Below are 8707 nucleotides of genomic sequence, written 5' to 3'. Positions count from 1 at the left end.
TACATGTTATTTAAGGTATCATGGGAGGAGTATACTGTATATGACCCATGCAACAGATGTTAAGGTTTCAATGTGAGCTACTATTGGTTGCTAAACTGCATGCAGTACACCACAAAAAGTAGTAAGGTTTAAAAAAAGAACACAAAGCAGATATTCTACACCAAGTATTATAAAGTTTTGGAATGAAAATGTTCTCTTAACAGTTGTATGAATATGAATAATCATGGTTAAGAGCTAGATTGAAAAAAAATATTTAATTTTTAACGTTTCACTCCTAACTACATTTAAAAGAAACAAATAAAAGTAAACACAAATATATTTAATATAGTGCTTTCAGGTACAGATACTTTTGAACCATAATACAGATACAACATCATGGAAAGAAGTTTAAGTATAAGCAGATCAGAGGAAAATACACAGAATGAAAAAAGAACAAGCTTACTCAAGCACAAACGTAAACCCTCAAATACTTTGGAGTCAAAGGCACAGTCTCCAATAACCTGCACAACCTTTTCCAATAAGCAAGTTTGCAGACTTCAATGAAGCCTGGTAAGCAAATGAAGCAAATTTGGCATTTGCACAATAAAACAATGACATATTTATATTAGCTTCACCAAAGTGCTGTGTAAAAGCATTCATTCTACTATACTGTGCATGTTAAGGTGAAGTATCGGAAAATATTTACTAGTCGCCTCACAGTTCTTTAAGGGGATCCCCAAAAAGTAGTTGCAGTAGTTTTGTGACTTTGGGATTAGTACAGTACTAAATAAATCAATAGCTACATGGAAATATCTACCTAGATTAAAGGCTGCAAAGTATCATAGTGTTTTAAGCAAAAGTGTTCTCATTCATTACTTAGGGGTAAACCTACTACATAGATGAAGTAGTGATGCCAAAAGCAGGCAGGGTCACTATTAGCCTAATTTTATTGGCTCTGCTTTGATGACCTTTTTCATGGTTGCAACTGCCATTAAGGCAAACTTCTAGGGAAAATAAGCAGAGTGCCTTTGATTCACCAGGTTAACATATAACCAACTGATTTTTAGTATTAACTTGTAACCATTGCCTTTCTTAGCTGAAGGCGCAGAAAAGACCAAACTGATGACAACACTGTCGAAATAGACATTTGCTTCATGTAATGCTTTTATTACATCGATGACGGAGCTGGGATATTGCCAGGACCTTGAGTGCCATCTTCTGGCGGTGCAGTGTGTAGGTTGGTCTCTTTGTATACGAACCAAGCGTTTCCTGCCCACAAAATCAAATTCAGAAATCCAAAGGCCTAAAGAAAATTGAAAACACAATGTGATTTTTTTTCTCAGTTTTGTGGTCTAGTCTGTTTTATGCACAACAATCCAACCTGCATTTTTTTATTCCTAAATAACCAGTAACGATAATAAAAAGACACCAACTAGATAAACACAACATGTTTCTGAATGTATACCAAGACATGCACTGTAAAGAAATGGCAAATGCATCTTTTCAAATAATCTGATTTCACATGTTATTCTTTTGATCATAGCTATAACTCTGAACATTCATTTGCCCGTTTAAAATCTTTACTAGCTACATTTTGACATTTCAAGGGTTCCTACCCCTATTCCAGTGGGCTTTCAAATGTATCTGAAAGTTATGTGCCATGCATTACACTGCATCAATTTCTAAGACAAGAACATGGAATAACCCAAAAATGCCTGCAAGTGGGAGCTCAGGGTGTATATGCCAACACTTTTACAAAGTTGAGTTATACATTTGTCTTCTTTGTATACAGCTTGAAAAACAGACCACATCCACAATAAATGCAAGTACATGTGAGATTTAAAAGCTATTCAGGTAAAAAGAGACTATACTGCATACAACAACTGCTTTAAAATTATCTCAGAGGTACAAAAAGCATACATACCACAGAAATGTTAAGACTTCCCATGTGCGACTCGGTCCCAGGGCTACACTTATACATAGTTTTATTACAGTGATACTCAGCTATAGTTTGTGGACTTGTTGCTAATTTGATGTCTGTTAAACCTTTGGCCCATGCAGAAGAACTGACCAGCCACATAAAGGCAAAGATGACTGTAATTATGAAATCCTAAAAGAGAAAAGGCAACATTAATCCCCACACTTTGATACGTAACAATCACAATACATTTCTTGTAGTGATGTGGAAATAAAAACTATAAAACTGCACAAAAAAATAAGTCATACTGTACATGTACACAATTTATTTGGGGATAGCTGGTCATACTGCCACAAGCTGTGCACGTCTGCATAAAACTGTTTTAGTTTATTAGAACACATGCAAATTCTAGAGTCTCATGCTCATCAATCATGAGTATTTTGTAAAATACTCTTTGCAAGTGAAGTCAAGCATAAGAATGAAATAAAACCAGGATACCAGGATGAAATAAAAATATTTGGAGTCCTAATGTTCCTAATGCGGTTACTTACCGTTAATTAAATATACAGACCGATCAGGTAATCCAAGCAGCGACAAAGAAAATTAACAGAACTATATTAGTTTTTTGTGCTTATATGTTTTGAAGGTACTTTTTCACTAAGACAAACCAATGCCAGATTCAGATTTTTATTTTTCTCATCTAAAGGCATGATCACAAAAAAAACAGACTTGAAGCTTTCTGTTTCCATAGGAATAACCTATAAATGCATAAAAATCAGTAAAGTAGGTGAAATAGTATCTTAAATTGGTGGTTTTAATTTAAAAACCTAGAGGAAGGAGGTCTATTGCTATCATGTACTGCACCCTAGAGGAGATGCCTGGGATGTATTAATATCTCAAAGGATACGTTCTCTCCCAAAAACACATTTTATTTAAGCAATATACTGTAGGGAACTGCTTACGATCAAAGTAAAATGTATTTTCTTTTTTAAATATATGATTTGTATTCCTTTTCATGATTGCCATGGTACTACATGGTGTTAGGGTTAATCACACTGGCCATTTTATTGTTGGACACATATGTTTAAACCTTCCTGAGGCGAGCTTGTTTTGGTGGCAGAAACATGCAGACTTCCCCTAGATATTTGTCCATGCCACTCACCCCATTGCCTTTGTGCTGCCCTGCTGAAGGGGCCATAAGACATTTTGGGAAATTCTATGCTTCCAACTTTGTGGAAACAGTTTGGGGAATATCCCTTTCTATTCCAGCATGTGCCCCAGTGCATAAAGCAAGGCCCTCAAAGGCATGGTTTGGATGAGTTTGGTGTGGAAGAACTTGCCTGGCCTACACAGAGCCATGACTTTAACCCCACTGAACACCTTTGGGATGAACTGGAAAAAAAGACTGCGAGCCAGGTCTTTTCATCCAACATCAGTGCCTGACCTCACAAATACCCTACTGGATGAAATAGAAAGATTCTCACAGAAACACTCCAAAATCTTGAGGTAAGCCTTTCCAGAAGAGTAAAAGCTGTTATAGGTGCAGGACCAACCACATATGTATGCATACGTATGACTGCAATGCCATAGAAGTTCCTGCTCTTTTGACTGTTAGGTGTCCCAATACTTTAGACCATATAGTTTGGTTATGTATGTATATATGAGAAACACTAGTGGCTCCACTGTATTTTTAGAGATAAACAAATCTCTAACTCCTTTGCTATTGATTCAGTTTCTATGATCAGCAAAATTTTAAGAACAATCATGGTTGCACAGTAGGATGGTACTTACAATCAATGGCAGTTTTGGAGAGTTTTCATAGAGTTGCCTGAAGCCAAGGTACAACACAAGGGCACCCATAGAGTACAGAAAGGCAAACACTGCAATAGTTACATAGAACTGTGCTGAAGATGAATAATCTCCAGTAAGATGAAAATCCTTCCATTGTGACCCACAGAAGTCTCCTGATATCCCTTGAAATATAACATTACTTAACCTAAAAAAAAATAAACATTAATACATTCAAAAGTACATTAAAATCAAAAGAAAGATTTTCAGTACGTTCTACAGTTTCCATTATCCACTACAAAAATGCTACAGCAGTGTTTCGGAAAATAAAATGGGAGGTACAAAGAACACATGTAGGCTATAGCACCATTGTTCTATGTGTGTTTCTAACATTTGGAGTGCAGCTGTGACTTTCTATTTAGGTACAAATGTGCCGTCATAAGAGTACAGTAATATACAGTCATTTGACTGGGGTACAATAGGTATGAATTCATAGGGAAAGGATGGCCCTGTGTGAGAATCTATGTATGGGAATCTGAATGTGTATGTCTTCTATACTTTTTAGGTAGTTTATATTTTTCATGCTGTGTATATATGCTGGTTCTGACCAAACCTTGGGGTTGAGCAGCCTCTCAAACAAGCGCCTCATTAATGGTGCACAGAGGATGCTTTAAATTGCAATATATGGCCATATAGCGTGACGGAATCCCTTATATTTATTTCTTAGATAGGTATTTTTTGTATTCGCTGGGTACGCTGTGAATTTTTGCTTTGTTTTGTCTACTTATCAGTCATTATTATTCCAGCAGCAACCCAGGAATCTGAATATGTATTCCTTTTATGCTTTTTAGGATGAGCGCTCCCCTATTTTGTATATTTTTTTGCTGTATCGTATGCAGCATAAGAGTGAGACAGTTTCATCACACCTTTGAAATGCAAACCCAAGCTGTGACTCTCTGCAGTCTTGAGCTTTATCTTAAAAATCTGCATTTTCTTGAAGCTTTGTGTTCGGTTGCACTGTCCTGCCCAATACAAAAACCTTTCCTAGATTTCCAATATTGTTATTCACTGACATTTAGGTTTCCTTTTCCCTGAGCAATTTCAATTCTCTTCTGAGCTTATTCCAACCTAATGAATGTGATTCTATGAGGTTTTAGCTACAGAGCACCAATGCAACCAATCACATAAACATCATCCAATCCAGGATGATACCAAAACTACTGCGACACAGACAATGAGACCTTGCTGGCAAGTCCGTCTCTAACCCTGCCCTACTTCTTGGAGGAGTACGTTTACTTACCTAAATGGGTACATAAACGTAGCCTCAATGGTCTTGTTAAGATGATATGACTCATTAGCACAAGACAAAGACAAGTCTGTTTTTCCACTATAACCTCCACAGGTAGCAAATGAGAAGATTGAGAAAACCTGAAAAGAAAATTCAAGTGTTATTTTACAAGACAATTTACATGACGATGTAAAAGTTGGAGCGTTTAATGACCCACACAAGAACACAGTCATATTTTGTGCTTTAGGAAGCTTTCTACAAAGAAAGGACACCGATAAAGGAAACCAAGAAAGCAAAAATGAGCAATGAAAATGTGTTTCACAAACTTACCTTACAAAAATATTGAATATCAGGAAGAAAAACAAACATTTTACTCATAACATTCTCACTGCAACCACGTCCTGGTATTCAGGAAGCCAACAACCAAAGCACATGAGTAGGCAGCACAATTACAGTCACAAAAATAAAAAAAGACACTGACTACAGCCAGAAAGCAGGAGCTTTAAGTGATCATATGTATACTGCTCACTATATGTGAAATCTGTAGGTTATGAGGTTTCACCACAAAACCAATATTTGTTTATATTCCAGGAGCTAGTTAGCAACAAGGCATTCTCCTACACACTTTCTGGCTTTGGAAATATACTTGAATCTATATTTTGTGGGTGTGTATTTGACCCAGTAACCAAATCCACCACACTATAGTCCATTGTGTAATTTATATTTTTATTCACATCATTGTAATTTATCACAGTTGAACTTTTAGCAAGACACTTGGTCTTTACAAGCCACTAAAAGCCACTTTCTGTGTCATTGAAAGAAATTAATGTATTCGAGAAAGTACAGAGGAGGGCTACTAAAACGGTGAATGGTTTTAATGACAAAACTTTATCAGCAAAGACTATACGTATAGTTTGGAGGAAAGAAGATGTAGGAGATCTATGACAGAAACAAGGGCCTTCTCCACCTAATGTATCTGTTTGTCTTCGTCTGTCAATTCTAGTCTTGTCATACCCCTTGAATATATGTATTGTATTAAGCACTGCGTAAATTGTTGGCGCTATAAAAATAAAAGATAATAATTTAAGTGATAATACTACTATTATTCAAGGATGCTGGCTGAAGCACATAACCTGTACTGACCTGTATAGCAACTACATGCCTACCAACTTTTTGGGACCGTGGTAGAGTGTGGTGGAAGTTGGGACCAATTCTACGGCGTCTGGGCCACTTAAAAATGCATACTGTGCATGCGAAGTAGCGCTACCTCCCAAGCTCTGCACCTGGTGTCGGGGGTAGAAGTTGGGAGGCATGCACTGTACTTAAACAGGCATCAATGTTTTAAAAGTAATTTATTATTTACCTGGCAGTCGTATGAAGCACCAGAGCGAAGACTACCAAAGACCACTGATTATAGCAGCATTATCAGTTGAATGGGCAAACACAACAAAAGCAATCCGACGTCCTTTTCATAAGCATACTCATTTTAAATGTTTACAAAACAATTTTATCTGAAGGCATATATGAAACAAACATGAGGGCACGTACTTAATGTATGTGATATGTAGGTTAAGGAATTCATTCTCACCACTGCTTCCTGACAGCATAGTAGATGGAGAGCCACAAAAAAATAATTTTACTCTTAATAGTTCAACTAGTATTTTGTGTTGTCCTTTTATAACCAAAAGACAACACTTATGTCATGCAAGAAGGGTATACTAAGGGTTAAACAAGGGTCTTATGTCTGTGTGCGGTGCTGGAAAGTGCCTAAGGGGACCTGCAAACTGTCTGGACTAACCGGAGATATGTGTTTGTTATATGTATATATACTTATGTATAGAATTGCTGGAATTCTTTATCGTTGTGCTTTTCATTGCGGGGAATCTGGCTGATAGGGCGGTTGGCTGGGCCATGTGCTTTGCTGTGTGGTTTATCTTCTCCTTTTGTTTCAGTTTGTTATTGTGTGCAATTTGAAATTATTCCACTGATTGTAACAGAGCTACAGAATCCGCTGGCGCTATATAAATAAATATAATGTAATTTATAAATTTGTTCCATTGTTATAGCTTTGGTGGAGGACTAAATAAAAGACCTGTTTTCATCAAAAATTCGTGTGTTCTCTTTGTTACCGCAATAAAGTCCGGTGCCCCCTTTTTTTTTTTTTTTTTTCATTGGCACCTTGTGTTGTTACCATGACCCCCCCCTATTTTTCCTTCTGTATCCTTCTCTGAAAACTAGAAAAACTGATTTACCCTAAAAACTGGTGTGTTCTGTTTTATTTAAAGTTTTAACTGCTTTTCTATACATCAAGTGATTTATTGCAGGTGGTTTTCTTGGCACTAGAAACACAGTTTTTTTAATCATCAAACGCCATCTTTGGGAGAAATTCCTTTAAGGGGAGATGGTTTAATTAACAACCAGTTGAGAATAACTAATCTCCAGGACAATCCCTCCTCGTGATCCCCTGACAGCAGCTCCACCCAGTCTTGGCAAATAAGAAACAGCAGCCAGCGCCCATCCCAGATATGGACTGGGATTGTGATAAAACAGCTACGATTTTGGAGGACGATTAAACAAGCAGCTGTTGCTGAAACGCTCCCTCCATAAAACTTCCCACTCGGAATCCGAGGCTTAGAATAGCTGCATGATCCTGTTCTGCATTCTACCCCAAGCCCAGTAATATTTAGCATCTCACAGATCTTTTCCTTTTAAACAAAATGCTCATCTCTCCACACGATCCCAGATGCAATATCCTTGTAATGGATCAAGAACGGAGGCTTATTTGTGCCGTCGATCGCGCTGATCTGACAGCATGCACTGCAAATCAATAGTATCGGATATGTAAAATCGCGTCGCGTTTTGCACGGTAGTAAATGTGGCTTTTAAAGACTTGCAAAGATGACACACGGCTATGAAACGCGACACCCAGTTTATAAACGATAGGTATTCCCGAGTTCTATGTAACTTTCTGCATCCGGATTTGGAGGGCCAGGGAAGTCACCGAGCTGTGCGTGCTTCCGTGACATTACAAGACACGCGTGTACTAAACAAGTCCACAGCACCGGGTGTCGTCACGGTAAATAAACGGTTTTCTATTGCGGGTCACTCGCCGCCCGTATTCTAACTATCTCCCGATTGCCACCCCCCCTAACACCGCAGGCCACGGGGAGTATGCCTGACCCATGCAACTCACCCACTCCAACACCTTGATAAATCCCAGGGGCTCCTTGAGCGGAGTGAAGGAAAGCTGCAGGGCGGACATTTTCTGCAACGAGACAGACACAGAGAAGCAGGTCAAGGAGATCGCCTAACAGCCAAGTGTAATAACTTCCACCGGGGTATAGGCACGGGCTTGGCGGCCTCCTCCACTACCTGAGTCAGCCGGCTCATTTCCTGCGTCAGGAGAGTACCGCCCCGGGGGAGGGGGCTCCGTACAGCTACCCTCCCACCACTAGACGTTGACAGCCGAGATCTAGTACTTGTTGGATACCATGTTACGTCATGTTCCTGTCCCGTCAGCGCTATTGTTTAATAATGTGCAATTGGTGTCGCACAAGTGTCATGTTTTTTTTTTATACATATATAATATGTTACTGCTGCGCCCGCTTTTCTCTATGGCGACCTTCTCCCGCTCCCCAGGCCCAAGTAGGCCTGGCTTTCCGTTCGACTGTTTCCTGAGTTACCGCCTTCGATTTGTGTTCAAGCAAACTCTCCTCAACGTGACACGATGCCGC

At 38.7% G+C, this 8707-nt stretch overlaps 1 protein-coding gene across 1 annotated transcript; it reads right to left on the bottom strand.

Annotated features, from left to right (window-relative positions):
- Nucleotides 1-1115: 1115 nt before the first annotated feature.
- On the bottom strand, nucleotides 1116-8419 carry SYPL1 (synaptophysin like 1). Its single transcript, XM_053464628.1, has 6 exons — nucleotides 8346-8419; nucleotides 8167-8238; nucleotides 4986-5113; nucleotides 3689-3893; nucleotides 1904-2089; nucleotides 1116-1282 (listed from the first exon to the last, which is right to left on the bottom strand). The coding sequence occupies exons 1-6, from the start codon at nucleotides 8361-8363 to the stop codon at nucleotides 1148-1150; spliced, it is 744 nt and encodes a 247-aa protein (XP_053320603.1). The 5' UTR covers nucleotides 8364-8419; the 3' UTR covers nucleotides 1116-1147.
- Nucleotides 8420-8707: the final 288 nt, after the last annotated feature.

Source organism: Spea bombifrons, chromosome 4, assembly GCF_027358695.1.
Source record: "Spea bombifrons isolate aSpeBom1 chromosome 4, aSpeBom1.2.pri, whole genome shotgun sequence".
Taxonomy (NCBI): Eukaryota; Metazoa; Chordata; class Amphibia; order Anura; family Pelobatidae; genus Spea; species Spea bombifrons.
The sequence above is the reverse complement of the archived record's forward strand: the minus strand, read 5'-3'. Positions and strand labels throughout refer to the sequence as shown.

Coding starts and splice junctions, on each gene's coding strand:
- SYPL1 (XM_053464628.1), bottom strand. Junction 3,894..4,985: donor ACGTTTATGTACCCATTTAG/GTAAGTAAACGT, acceptor ATTTTTTTTTAG/GTTAAGTAATGTTATATTTC. Junction 1,283..1,903: donor GAAGTCTTAACATTTCTGTG/GTATGTATGCTT, acceptor AATTTTCTTTAG/GCCTTTGGATTTCTGAATTT.